This window comes from Carassius auratus, unplaced genomic scaffold (genome assembly GCF_003368295.1).
Source record: "Carassius auratus strain Wakin unplaced genomic scaffold, ASM336829v1 scaf_tig00038662, whole genome shotgun sequence".
Taxonomy (NCBI): domain Eukaryota; kingdom Metazoa; phylum Chordata; class Actinopteri; order Cypriniformes; family Cyprinidae; genus Carassius; species Carassius auratus.
In genome coordinates this window covers 41,507-57,117 of record NW_020526457.1, presented here as the reverse complement: position 1 = coordinate 57,117, position 15,611 = coordinate 41,507, and the positions used below count along the sequence as shown (strand labels likewise).

The window sequence follows — 15,611 nt, the reverse complement described above, 5'->3', positions numbered from 1 at the left end:
CCTTTTTTGTGTTAACTCTATAATGAAACGAGGAACATGTATGCTATAACTGCTTTTTATTTAAATGCTTTGGTAATATTTTATTGGGAGCAGTGTAGCCCATAAAGCACTCTTTTATATAATTAGGATATTATTATTTACGAGAGCTTACAATACAATGAAATATTGTATTAAAGGTAAAGGTAAAAAAAAAAATATTAAGCACACTTGACTTCACATATTAGCCTATTCATATTTATAGAAGTTATTTATTATATATTATGTACAACATGAAGTATAAAGTCATACAATAGGTCTGAGAATCTTTTATATGATATTCTTTGACTATCTTTTATACAATGCAAATTTTTCAAGATGCACGACACATCATGCCTGTGTTTGGCATCGATGATAGCAAATGTCATTGGTTCTCATGTATCCATGACATGTTTATCGTATGTGTCACGATTCATTTTAATTAGCAGAGGCACAAATTACTGTATAATTATTATTTACTGAATATCTTGCAAAAGCTACAGATGGGAAGATTTCATATAGCTGCTTAAACGTCTTGTATGACTTTAGAAGACTTGGTGGAATACAGTGAAAACTAACTTTAATGATAGTTTTGATGTGTGTGTTTGTGTGTGTGTGTGTGTGTGTGTGTTTGTGTATATATATATATATATATATATATATATATATATATATATATATATATATATATATATATATATATAGTAGTGGATGTTCTTTCTAAAGCTTGGTAGTCTCATTGTATGAAAAGGACAACATTAACATCTTTTAAGTTACTTAAATTATGGCAAGTTATAGCAAACAATGGCGTAATTTTCAATTCTGCATTAAAAATAAAAATCAGAAACACTTTTTAATTATACAGAACACTCATTTTAAATATAGATTTTGTTTATTGAGTCAACTGCAACAGGCTTTTTTCCAAAGTACGACCACAAAAACATGATACATTAAGGCACAAAGTAGATGTAAACTTAGTTAACTGTAAACCTCACTTACAGATCAGATATAAGACACAATGCACAAGCCAATGATGAATCGGACTCCTGTGTACAAGAAGACTCAATATGTTCTGGAGTGTCAATTCTCATTAAGATATAGGCTATGTTTCATGGATGTTATCTCATGGGCTTCACATTGATCATAATATAAATGTTGTTGGAAGTGACATTTAAGAAGAGTGAAGAACAATCCACTTTACATGTTTAGTCAGCCATCACGCCCTCTCTAATGAGGTTCAGCTCATAGCACAGGGTCTCGTAGCGGTAGGCCATGCGTATCTGAGCCAAGTTGGTTTTGCGGATGTCATTACCTTCGGGACCATCCTTCAGGTAGTTGGTACCAAGGAAGTGAATCTTTTCCTGTTTGTGTAAAAAAAAAAGATAACATTGCAATGTCAAGTCGTGTTTATTTCCATAACACTTTATACAGTACAGATTGTGCATAGCTGCAGGGTATTTTGAGCCGGGTGGGGGGGTATGCAGGTTGGAGGCTGGGGCCATGTGATGCGAGAAAACTGACAATATGAGGATGGATCCAAAAGCAGCTTTTGTTAATAAAACTAACATTTCTTTTTTTAATATAGGTGAGTGTCTTTATTGTTTAAGAGTAAGAGTAATATTGAATCAACCTAAAGCATTAATTTTGTTTCAAGAACAGGAAAGATGTAATGTTAAAGATCAAAATACAGATGAGAGAATCCAAGATTTGTTGCTGCAGAGTTAACACTCTTGCTCTTTCTCTGCTGTTTCTGATAATACTGTAGAAATACTCATTAATTCTTAATTTGGGTATGGCACAGACATGTTACAGATAATAATATGATCAAAAAAATCATGGCAACAAATGATCTTTTAAGTCAGGTTATTAAGTTGAAATGACTTTCAGAGTCAATTTGATTAAAATTAACTCATGTTTAACCATTGCTTCTTGTTGGCTTAGACTTGATCATGAAGTTTGAAATAAGATCAATTCAGATGTAAACACAACAGTTGTACAAAAGGCAGCAATGTTGTTTTTCAGTTCATATCAGTTCGGTGTTGATTCAGTTCAATCAGTATAATACTAGTGTTGATGTTGAAAGATGCGGCTCAGCTGGAAAGCAGCTATACAGAAGATGATGGTGCTGAAAGTCCACAAAAACACTGCTTTACCCTCTTAAGATGTGTAACTCCCAAAATTAATTAATTATTAGATATGGAATCATTAAGTTCCTAAATACTCAAAATAGTTTTAGTAAGGTTTAGTTTAGAAACAAAGATGAAATAAAAGAAAAAATATATAACTATGAACTGAAAAACCTAAACTTAAAAAAAGTAAAAAAAACTAAACTAAACTAAATAAATTAAATAAAATGGGTTTAAGTTGAAGTAGCAAAATTACAAAAGAATTTAACTGATATAAATAATGAAAAGCTAAACAGAAATGTAAAATAAAAAAAAGTATAAAAATGGCAAGTTACTGAAACTTACAATGAAAACTCTAATAAAAAAAAAATAAAGGCTCATATAAAGTATTAATAAAATAAATGATTAAATTCAGACACGTAAATTGTAATCTGTGTTATTGTGATATTATTTATTAATATTTTAATCCAAATGAGCTTTAAAGTAAAATTAAAATGAAAACTTAAAATATAAAAATAAATATTACACTTACACACATAATTTGTGATTTACAAATCATGTATTACAGGGTTGCTCGTGAAGTTGTTTAACTGAATTAAATAAATTTTTACCACCAGTAGCATTACCAAATGGAATTTCTAATGTGTGTCTAATACATATATATACACACATACACACACATATACATATACACACATACATATATATATATATATATATATATATATATATATATATATATATATATATATATATATATATATATATATATATATATATATATATATATATATATATATAGTGTTTTAGTGATGGGTTTGGCCAGGTGCCCTCACCTCAGCAGACAGGCCGCTCTGGAGAACACTGTTTCTGGCAATCTCACACATATCACAGGTGCTGAGCTTGAACACCTGGGCTGCAATGGCATATTCCTCCATAAGGGGCTCCTAGTGTTGCAGGATTCAAATAAGTACACAGGTATCATATCAAAGGAAAAGAGGGAGAAGAAGCAACTCATTTGTACATAAGAAAATGGGTGAAGCCTTACCTTAGTGTAGTGGAACTGCATAGGGTCATCAGTGGACAGAGAGACCATCAGTCCCTTCTTGTGGAACTCCAGCAGAGGATTCTTGTTGTACTCAAGGAACAGACTGTTATTGCTGAGTGGGGACATGGCAATGGGGACCTGGGCTAGGTAATACAGATACTGCAGGACAGGGCTCTGTGGAACGTGAAAAGACAGTGAGTGAGTGTATTTTGAAGACAGAGAAAGTGTATTGGTAAGGGTAAATGTAATAAATCTTATAAATTAGGGTAAAATGCCTTTATCACACAGAACAACCTCCTCAACAGCAACCAGTCAAGTTTCAGAAGTGGAAATTCAACCAAGACTGCCTTGCTCTCAGTTGTTGAAGCCCTAAGACAGCAAATGTTCAATACTTATCTTGCTGGATCTCAGGGCTCAGTTCTTGGACCATTTATCTTCTCGATCTACATGGTATCACTAGGTTCTGTCATTCAGAAACATGGCTTTTCATACCACTGCTATGCTGATGACACTCAACTCTACCTCTCATTCCATCCAGATGATCCGACAATAGCTGCTTGCATCTCAGCTTTCTTGCTCATTCTCTTCAAGAATCGGCTTAAAACATCACTTCCATCTTCTGTCTTTATTTGAACCTCTAAACTCTATTCTAATTCTATTCTTTAAAAAAAAAAACTTTTGTCCCTTTAAGATTTGCACTCTATATTCATTTACTGCTTGTTTTCTTAAAAAAATTAAAATTAACTAGCTTTTCTAATCTTTTTGTATTCTATTTTCTCTAACACAAGCTTGCTTTATTCTTTTACTATTCTATCTGTTTTCTTTTTATTTATTATATAATTTAAAAGCCCTTGCTATGTGTACTGCATCAAGCTAACTGAGACTTGTTATAGCACTTGTGTATCATTGCTCTTTTGCTGATTTTGATTGCTTCCATTGCCCTCATTTGTAAGTCGCTTTGGATAAAAGCATCTGCTAAAAGACTAAATGAAATATAAATGTAAATGGTGCATTAACCTTTTTGAGGTTGAGACCGTGAGAGATGTTGTCTGCAGTCATGAAACAGGCCAGCAGGTGAGTGACCGCTCCAGCTTCACCACAGTGAGGTCTGAACTGGAATGTGTTCATACCTCTCTCCCTGGAAGCCACAAACGCACAGCACATAGTCAATTGCATCTTAGTGCAACTTTTCTTATATAATAACCTCTTATGGACTGGTTTTAATAATTTATTTGTTTGTGTACATGACACAATGTTGAAGTAAATGTGAATGGTGCTTTCTTGTGCAAAATGTAGTGCTCTACACACACTGATAATATGTATTTGTGTGTATATATATATATATATATATATATATATATATATATATATATATATATATATATATATATATATATAAAAATATATATATATATATATATATATATATATACAGTAAACATTCCTCAAAAATATTAAGCTGCACAAATGTTTTCATCATTAATAATAATAATAAGAAATGTTTGCTGATCAGCATATTAGAATGATTTCTGAAGGATCATGACACTGAAGACAGAAAATTCAGCTTTGCATCACCGGAATAAATTACATTTTAATATGTATTATAATAATAATTACAATATTGATCCAATAAATGCATCTCTGGTGGGTTTTTCAAAAGCATTAACAAATGTAAATAAATGCCAATTTTATTGTCCAAAATAATTATTCTTAGCTAAAATGTCGGACTCCAGTCTCCCTGCAGGCTGTGCAATAAGTGGTTTTATTCATGTCAATGAGAGGAACAGTGTGGGATGCATTACACACCAACGTTTATTAAATGGGGTTTGAGATGGAAGGAAACCCCTATTATTGGCTGTAATGATAGTAGCAAGCACAGCAATTATCCGGTCTACAAAGCTGCTTGCATTTTTTGTGTTATCGAGATACTCACTTGCGCAGCTGGTTGAGTCGGGCAATGTTTGCATACATGTAGTAAATCCAGTAAGAATATGATGGGCTCTTCACGACGTCCCACTCCTCAGGTTTGGGGCTCTTTGTGGAAAACATGTGACCGCTGTGTTTGGACTCATCATCAACACTGTCAAAGGCAGTCACCTGTAGACAGACAAAATGCAGAGATGAAGGAGATAACAGGCTACAGTAATATTGTGACATTTTATTATATTTTAAAATGTAATTAATTCCTGTGATGACAAAGCTGAATTTTCAGCATCATTACTCCAGCCTTTAGTGTCACATGATCCTATAGAAATTTTAATAATATGCTGATTTGTTGCTCAATAAACATTTATTATTATTATATCAACATTGAAAACAGTTGTGCTATTTTAGAAATGAATAATTTGATGAATATATCACATTACAAATGTCTTTCCTGTCATTCTCGATCAATTTAATGCATCCTTGCCGAATAAAGTGTTTAAAAAAAAAAATTTACTGACCCAAACTTTTGAACAGTAGTCTATATGGAACAAATATTGTCCCATGTATTACTATTACCATATTTTCCAGATTCACTCACATGCTTCAGGAAGACACTGAGCTCTGGGTTGGAGTTTGGGTCAATGGTGGCCTGGAAAACAGGGAGGAAGATGTTTTCCAGCATCTTTCCAAAGTGTGGCACAAAGTTCCTGCCTCTGAAAATATCACTAAAGAAGGACAAGAGACAAACTGTTAGTACAGTTTCCATAATGACTGAGTGTGAGGAGTGGAAAAAGTTCACCTACTAGATTCTGGGCACTTGAATCATCCACTTGAGGTGAGGAGAAAAGACTCTGTGCTTGTTAAACCAGCTTGCAAGCTTAGTCCACTCATTAGGGTTACAGCCATAGATGGACAGACGAGGCTCTGCGTACTGATATCTGGCATCCTCCAGGTCACTAGCAACTTCCTGTGAGATTCCAGTTGATTTGATTGGTTTCCCGTTAGTATAAAACAGTAAGTGCATGGTTCACCCAAGTCTTACCTTAATAATGGTTGCAAAATACTCTCCGGATATGTGGTTCTCAGTCTTCAGATAAAGATCCCGCAGCTCACTGGCACCCACAGGGTTGTACTTGGCATTGAATTTATCAAAACGCTGGAAGGTTTGTCTGCCCTGCATTAAATCACTGGAAATAACTTTGGAGTCATCACAAATAACAGTTCTTGTAAGCAATTAGGAGCGCTAAGAATGCTGTCAAAACAGCTGAGGATACACAGAGTGGATTTTGTAACCCATGTGATGGCCTAAAAATAAAGCACTTGACAACTGCATAATGAGCACTGGATAGTGCTATAAGGATTCTTTCAAGTTCTTAACTTCTGTGGTGATTCTCTCTATATTTTCCTCCCATATCTGGGTAAGCAGGCCCTGAAGAACCTGTGTGAGGTGTTGTGTGATACTTACAGCATGCACATCCAGAGAATCGACAGTCAGGTCATAGGGGTGCAGATTAAGAGATGCAAAAAGCTCCTTCATGGTCATTTCCTTGCCCTTCAGAACATGCACCACACGATCCGCATCCACGCGGTAGGATTTCTTGATGAAGCGGAGGAGATGCTTCTGGTTCATGCAGGCAGCAGCGTGGATGTGAGTATCAACCTACAATAACAACAACAGAACTGTCAACATTTGTGGTCGTCTGTAAATGATTTAAGTCTAAATGACCTACTGGGAATCATACCTTTCTGCAGTTGTAAAAGTCTCTGTGAGGATTTTTCTTCAGCTCTTTCATTTCCTCCATCTCATTCAGCATCTCATGCACATTGAATTTTGACATGAGGAACTTCAGACGACGATGAGTGTATGTCTTTCTGAGAAACAAAACACAAGAATCTATTTGTGCTGTTTTATTGTCTATAGCCTTAAAATTCAACATTAAACATATCACAAGTCTGAGGTCAGTAAGCGTTCAAAGATTATTTAGTTATTGCATTAAATTGATCAAAAGTGACAATAGAGACATTTATAATGTCACAAAAGTTTTCTGTGCCAAATAAATGCCATTCTTTTTAGCTTTCAATTCGTGAAAGAATCCTCAAAAAAAAAAAAATAATAATTATATATATATATATATATATATATATATTTAAGCAGCATGACAATAAGAAATGTTTCTTAAGCACCAAATCATTATATAGAATGATTTCTGAAGGATCACTGAAGACTAATATCTGCTTTTACAGCATTTTCATCAAAATAAATGCAACCTTAGTGCAGATAAGACACTTCTTTCAAATAGATTGAAAAATCTTATCGACTCCAAACCTTTGAATGGTAGTGAATATAATATAATATAATATAATATAATATAATATAATATAATATAATATAATAGTTAAATACCGTATTTTTCAGACTATAAGTCGCACCTGAGTATAAGTCGCATCAGTCCAAAAATACATCATGATGAGGAAAATAAACATATATAAGTCACACTGGACTATAAGTCGCATCTATTTAGAACCAAGAACCAAGAGAAAACATTACCGTCTACAGCCGCGAAAGGGCGCTATATGTCTTTAGTGTAGACTACAAGAGCACTGAGCAGCATAGAGCGCCCTCTGGTGGCTGGAGACGGTAATGTTTTCTCTTGGTTCATGTCTCTTAGTTCATTTCTCTTGGTTCATGTCAAATTAATTTTGATAAATAAGTTGCACCTGACTATAAGTCGCAGGACCAGCCAAACAATGAAAAAAAAGTGCGACTTATAGTCCGGAAAATACGGTATGTACTGTAACATTCACTTCTTAACTGTATACATATTTTTCTCCAAAAACTTGGATAGTGACATGCAATGGAAAAGAGAGACTATAGAACATAGATCTGCAGTGCTTTCGTGAACTCACGTTGGGCCCTGAGCAATCAAGGCGATGAGGAAGTTCATGTCGTCTAAGAAGGTGACAAGATCTGGACCGGGGTTGTTCAGAGGCTGGTGTTTATCAGCAGATGCTGCATCTTTGTACACATAGATAACTCCATCCTTCATGCGAGCGACGTAGCCGAGGTTAGGAGGGAAGTCTTTCGTGCAGAAGGGATCCTCACCAGACTTAGGAGGAGAGGTGAAGACTGCAACACAACAGTTGTGTTATATTTCACTAAATTCAACAAACACAATCATTTTTTATTTTTAACAATGAAAGAGTAAAAAAATAAGTACAAATATTAAGGCAGCTATGTTAAAGGGATAATTCACCCAAAAATTCTGCCATTAATTACTCACCCTCATGTCGTTCCAAAGCGGTAAGACCTTCATTCATCTTTGGAACACAAATTAAGATATTTTTGATTAAATCTGAGCGCTTTCTGATCCTTCATAGACAGCAGTGCAACTGAAATGTTCCCAGACACAGTAAGGTGACATCAGGGGTTCATCCCTAATTTGACGAGGCTAAGAGAATACTTTTTGAGTGCAAAAAAACTAAAATAACAACTTTATTTAACAATATTTTCTCTTATAAAGATAATATCTTAATTTGTGTTCCAAAGTCATTATTTTAGTTTTTTTGCACTCAAAAAGTATTCTCGTAGCCTCGTCAAATTAGGGATGAACCCCTGATGTCACCTTTCTGTGTCTGGGAACATTTCAGTTGTATTGCTGTCTATGAAGGTCTTAAGGGTATGTAATTAATGACAGCATTTTCATTTTTGGGTGAACTATCCCTTTAAGTCTTAGTTTTTATCATGGAATTCTGTTTCTGTTATTACCAGGGTGCACTCGGTCTTCAGCTTTCCACTGCTCTCCTTCAATCTTGCGTAAGAACTGAGAGGGAGTGTCGGGGAATCTCTGGAAAGCCAACTTCATGTACTTCTCTCTGATGGTCAGGGCACGGTACAGACCCTTACAAGCCAGCTCAAAGTCATCCATGGTCACCTGCAGAACAGTTTGGAAGGACGTGATTCTGTGCAGCTCCGACGCTGATTGTCATCTTTCAAATGCCAATATCTATGATTGGAAATGTGATGTGTTGACAAATGCAAATGTATATTGAGTAATAGAGTGCACTGACTGGGTGACACTATATTTAAATGTCACAATGTCCTTGATGTCATGCCAGGGTGGATGAGATTGAATCTTAGAAGAGAGTAGGCAAGAATTTATGACTACATGTGAAAAGCGAATTCCTGAACTCTCTTAAATCCCCCTCCTAAATGTCAGATATAGATATCAGAAACCACATCCAAGGATGGGCTTCACCTGCTAAGACGGAGACCCCCCCCAAGCTGATCTATTTCAGCTGGCTGTGTACAAAGGGCAGTGTACAAATCAAAACTCATGTTCATGTTCCAGTCAGTTCCTGGAATGTATATTTTGGAACGTACCCCAGCAGCGTAGTCGCCAGTGATGGACACTCTCTGGAAGTGAGGGACCTCCAAGTAGGTTGGTTTATCTTCTAGCACAGTCTGAGTGCGACTGAGATACTTCTTACTGTGTAGGGATTGGTTAAAGATTAGGTTTGGGTGGACCTTTTTCACAGATGAAGTATATATATGCAAAAAAATATGCAAAATCAAATACAAAATAATTGTATTCAGAAAAAAAAGTTTAAGAAATAATTCGTTTTCAAACAAAGTTTTAATAACCTCAAAACAAGTAAAAATAAGCTAACAAAAGTAGCATTTGCCTGAGGCCTGACAGTAGATGGCTGTCAGATCAGTATCAGATGGTAAGTACTTGTACCATCATTATTGTTGACGGCTATTTAAAGAAAAAAAGAATTGCACAGTAAAAGGCAATTTGGCTAACGCGAGCCAAATTTCTAAATTAAAAACATTTTTTTAGAAAAATATGGAATAAAAAAATGTCAAAATATAGAAACATTAAAGCTGCAGTCGGTAACTTTTGATGCTCTAGCGGTTAATAAACAGAACTGCTTGCGTCTTGCGGAAGAACATTGTAGCTGGAGCTACTTCTCTCTGTTTATGTCTATGAAGAATCACAAAGGTACTGGGTTACTCCTCCGCCGTACACCCGAAGCAATGGAAAACAGTCAGATAATAAACACTTATTATATAGGATTGCTAAAATCGTGCCGTGTGTTTTGGGCTTTGCAGGTTTGGAACGACACAAGGGAGATTAATTAATGACCGAATTTTCATTTTTGAGTTAACTATCCCTTTAGGTAAATTAGGTAATTATTGTTTATTAATTATTGAAAGGTAGTAAGGACATCATTAAAATAGTCCATGTGACATCAGTGGTGAACTAATGTTACGAAGCTCCGAGAATACTTTTTGTACACAAAGAAAGCAAAAATAATTACTTTATTCAATGACTTCTTCTCTTCTGGGTCAGTCTCCGCCACCATATTTCATCAAAAATATATTAATTTGTGTTCTGAAGATGAATGAAAGTCTAGGTGAATAATTAATGACAGAATTTTCCTTTTTGGGTGCACTAACCAACTAATTAAAAAGCAGTTATGTAATTGAAATTGTATGACTTGTACACTGACCGCTTCTCCTCATTATCATCCTCAGTTACATGTTGGGCCATCTCTTGGTTGAGGATAGGACAGTCATCAGGCACATCAAACAGGGATATCTCGTCACGGACATCATCATCTTTGGTCTCCGAAGCAAACACACGCTCTGCAATCGCACGTGTGCGATCATCCGTCTCTGATGGCCAAAAAAAAAGCATGCACCACATTGGTTTTAGTACATTATTTAAGGAGATGGATGCAAACCAAAGCGGAGCAAGAGGAGATGACTGAGTTCTAAAAGGCCCAAGAGCAGTTAAAATGCATTAAGTGAGACCAAATTTTAAACATTATTTAAGTTAAAAATAAAATGTTATACTCTAAAAACTATAAGACAAGATAAGTGACAACCAACTTGTACTTATATTAAGCATCTGAATGATTATGCTTTAGACATTTTTGAGACTCGTTCTAATGTTGAACTTTTTAACCAGAGCCTGGTTTTGACAAAACAAAGACACTTTTTCAGAATGATTCAACTACTGAGTCACTGTGACCGCTAGCAAAATGGAACAATCTCCCATGCAAAGATGAACAAAACCATGACAAATTCATTAAGCCAAGACACACATCACGAACTAACAACAGCACAACCCAAATCATAACTGAGAAACGAACAGATAAGAAACTATGAGGCCTACCTCTTAAAAAAGCTTTTTAAGAATCATATTAAACATGCACAGAAATACACAACTTTTTCATTTGTTTGCTTATGAAATACAGTGGGGTGCAAAATGTTTCTGATTGAATAATCATTTTTACTTGCACTACTTGTTTTCATAATTTCAATGTCTTTCTTGGTATTCAGTATGTCAGTGTACAGGCTACAGCAGAATTCAAGCATGAAAACCTGTACAGAAGAGTTAAGATCAATGTTACAAATGCACGTACTTCATTAGTTACCTAAAACAAATGATTAAATATTTTCAATTGTTTTATGCCATAACATTTTTTGGCTTAGATTTTCGCACCCCGTTGTATATTTTCTACTAAAACAAACAAATGAATAAAATATACAGATGGACATTTGAAGCAGTTTTAACATGTTGGTCTCCGACGGTTTCCTTTATACTTACTCCCTTCTGATTATGCATTTCCAAAGAGTGGGCAAGGAAGATCCAAAACATTGAAAAGAAAAGGAGGTTATAGGTTAGACTGAATTAGTAAACAACACTTTGGAACTGTCATTTTATTCACATTTCAGGGATCACACGTCACATTAATAACAAAAAATTCTGTAATATTAAATCAGATCTCTCTGTATTGCATGCAACCTGTAAAGCATGAGTCATGAATTTTACAATAAATTAAGAAGGTTGTATATAGAAAAGAAATTGCAATGACTGATAAAGGTAAAGTAGAAAGTACAAAAATCTCATCAAGTCATGCTCGTCACTGTGACACTTTCACAAGATTGTCAACATTCTCAAAAGTACTCAAACAAGGCTTGACATTTCTCTGTTTATAACGGTTAACTCACACAGAGGCAAACTTTTGTTAGTGTTCACTTCCAATGATCATACTTCTTTTCTTTTCTTTTTTTACAGGTCAAATCAAAGTCATGGGTGGGTTTTGGTCCTGTGGGGCCCTCTTTTGTCACAATTGAACAAATAACAGGAAATTACATCACAAATTTGAAAACTAAGGGCGCATCTCATTTAGCTTCCTATCAATCAGTGTCCTGGTGTGTCTCACCAGTGCCTAAATTTGTTTAGAGTTCAGACATTATACTGATCCACACCCTGAGGGAGATAAATGAGACGCACCCTAAAGTTCAGCTAGAGGCCCGAATAACAATCCACCCTTAAATGTATAGTTCACCCAGAAATGAGAATGGTGTCATCATTTCTCACCCTCATGTTGTTCTAAACCTGTATACATTTCTTCCCCCTAACAATATTTTTGGACTTCCATAGTATTTTTTCAGCATTCCTCAAAATACCATCTTTTGTGTTCAAAATTTAATTTTGGAACAACTTGAGGGTGAGTAAATTACAGCTATTGGTAAATGACATGCATTGTGAATACTAAACAATTTGTTTATCCTAAATAATATTCAATGTCCCCTAGTCCACATTCCTCTACTCTAAAACGTTCTTCAAAAATCACACTCTGTGTATCCACCTGGAGTTTTATGGCCAATCTATTGGATACGCCAGTATGGGACGGGTACTGAGATTCCCATATCTACCAGTTCATGCCCTTTCCAAACACACAAACAATCATCTGCCTACGATTCCTCCCAATACTTACGATTCTCCTCTGCTGGGTTAGTAACATGTACCCATCAGACATGGTACAGGATTCATGTAGAGAGGGGCAAATTAAAATTTAGTCACTGACAACCCAAATGGACTAAAACAGTCATCAAATGAAGTGTTGTTTACACAGTTCACTAAACTAAATAGGAGAAACAGTTACAGAATCACAGTCGCAATCTGCCATTGGTCAGCTAAACAGATGGTCCCGCCCTAAACTCACATCATCAACCAACAGATGACTTACTTTCTCCTGTCCAGCTTAATTAGGCAGAGATAAATGTATTTACAACTAATAAATTACACGTTTACCAGTATCAGTACTCGAGGGTCTTTTACACGGGTGTGAAAACATTAATCAGATGATTAAAGCGGCCTAAGCTCATGTGGCCTTCCCTTCTTTCTATTTTTAAACCTGGTGATATCAGTGACTGATATCCAATCACAGCTAGTAAATTTAAATTTAGATTATTCTTAGCCTACACATGAAAAGCAGCATGTCTAGCAATGTAAGTCTGAAAGAAGAACAGAATACAGCTGTGGTCATGAAGTTTACACACACCTTACAGAATCTGCAAAATGTTAATGGTTTTAACAAAAGTGCTGATCATTAATTTATTTTATTTTTTTATGTTCATTATGCCTAAATAATCTATTTGAATTTACATAAATTATAATTTTCAAAATTGTACATATGCTTGCTTCTTAATATTGTGTTTTTTAGGTTTAGAATAGTTATTTGTCTACTGTTTTTGTCATTTTCATGATTCTTCTTATTTTGTTAAAACTATTAAAGGGGTCATAGGATGCTACATGCACTTTTACAAGTCGTATGAACTGAAATGTGTGTTGGCAGTGTGTGTAAACAACCACCCTATTATGATAAGTGTTACACCAATTTATTTTTTTTGACCCGATCTCAGATGTCTGTCTTTGTGACGTCACACAGACAGGCCACTCCCACAATAGTTTGAGTGACAGTAGCGTTCCAGCACTGACTGTCATCTTACTTTAGACCCACCTTGAGTGAGCCTTCATCAGTCCACCATTGTTTCACCGCTGGAGCAGATGTAGAGAATGACTCCTAAGCGATTGAGGTGTTCTGTTGTTGAATGTTATAATGAACATAGCAGTTGTCAATTACTTACGACATTTCAGCCGATGAAGACGCAGTGGATTATGTTTGTTTGTGAAGGGAATGCACCCCGATCTACCTAAATGCATCTATGTTCACAAGAATCATTCGTGGTCCAGCTTCACCTACAGAAAAAAGTGAGTATAAGGCTTTTTTAAGGAATCTTTGCAAATGGCCTTTCCTAATAATGTGCCAATTAGCAAGTTTCATGATGAATGCAGCTAAAGTAAACAGTCCCTCAGAGAGCAGAGAGGGGCGGGGTCAGCAGAGCTCATTAACATTTTAAGGAAAATGCTACAAAAACAGCTTGCTCTGAAATTAGTCATTTTTGTAATTTTTTTACACTACCACTGAGAATTTTTAACCAAACTATGCTATAGTCTTTTCATCGAGACTTTAAAGAATCCTATTAACTTGTGGAAAATGGGCATCCCATGACCCTTTTAACATTTTGCAAATTCTGCACTGAGCATGTAAACAAATGACCACAGCTGCACACACTAGGGCTTGAGAACACCGTGGACAAACATTTATGATGTAAAAATAAACTTTGAGTGACTTATGGCATGTCAAGCACCACCATGACATTTGAGTCACTAGAACGCGCTGACTAGCAAAAGAATCTCTTGCATTTTTAAGCACGCCTATGTACTGTAACTAATAAGTCAGAAACATCGCTTAATCAGACCTAACAATCTTCCACATTGCCACAGCTGCAAAAAGCATCAGTGTGAACTCATGCATGAATGCATACAAATATGATACAAATTGCACTCCAGTCTAAACAGACTTAACCTAATCACAGGTGTTAATGAAGTAATAGAACAGGCTTGAAAACCTCACACCTGTTTTCAATCAGCTGCTATTTAATAAAACATCAGGGGACACAGTTGAAGAACTCAAAAGGGTTACAGTTGCTATTGTCTTTGAATTAAAGGCCCCAAGATGCTCTCCAAAAATAGTTTTTGGAATACCTAACCTTGCCTAGTGTACTTTTTGTACAAGCTTCTAAGAGTTGATCGGCAGAAATAACTACTCGGACACTCCCAGTCCTAGATTACAGTTTCTGACGGAGACCAAGGTGTCGTCCAGATCTTATGCAACATATTCTGTTCTTCAAAAAACTTTTCAGACACATCAGTTAAGTCATTATGCTCATTTAATGTGATGACAAGCAACTCTTATAGTAATATATTTTGTTAAAACCAAATCTTTTCATTGTGTGATGGATTCAGGTGGTGAATGGACACTCACCGGGCACAGCGATTTTGGGCATGTTGGCTGCTGGTTCTGACACTATCACTCTTCCTGTTGAAAGCTGGCTGGTCCGACACTGCTCCTTGGTAGCAGGGAAGTGAGCGGTTGGACACTGTACATGGGCAATATTAAGCAGTATTTGCCCACTGTAACCAGAGCTGTGTACTGGATACAGTGGGCTTGAGAGTACCTTCAACTCTATTTTAAGGTTTGACAGACAGACAAGTTCAAGTGACAAGTTCACACATGGGAGAGAGTGATATTATGTAAGTATCTATTTACACACACACACACACACACACACA

At 35.6% G+C, this 15,611-nt stretch overlaps 1 protein-coding gene across 4 annotated transcripts; it reads right to left on the bottom strand.

The window, feature by feature from the left end:
- Positions 1–885: 885 nt before the first annotated feature.
- On the bottom strand, positions 886–15,510 carry LOC113083539 (AMP deaminase 1-like). 4 transcript variants are annotated; one of them, XM_026254585.1, is made up of 17 exons: positions 15,304–15,510; positions 12,910–12,921; positions 11,733–11,738; positions 10,630–10,795; positions 9,497–9,602; positions 8,882–9,047; positions 8,023–8,242; positions 6,858–6,987; positions 6,581–6,775; positions 6,158–6,289; positions 5,919–6,082; positions 5,714–5,840; positions 5,123–5,286; positions 4,207–4,327; positions 3,190–3,363; positions 2,978–3,088; positions 886–1,376 (listed from the first exon to the last, which is right to left on the bottom strand). In XM_026254585.1, exons 1-17 carry the CDS (start codon positions 15,323–15,325, stop codon positions 1,221–1,223), a joined length of 2,172 nt encoding a protein of 723 aa, XP_026110370.1. In that variant the 5' UTR covers positions 15,326–15,510; the 3' UTR covers positions 886–1,220. The 4 variants fall into 4 exon arrangements, with proteins under 4 accessions (XP_026110370.1, XP_026110371.1, XP_026110372.1 ...); XM_026254586.1 differs by having other exon boundaries at positions 1,221–1,376; positions 12,910–12,918; XM_026254587.1 differs by lacking the exon at positions 12,910–12,921 and having other exon boundaries at positions 1,221–1,376.
- Positions 15,511–15,611: the final 101 nt, after the last annotated feature.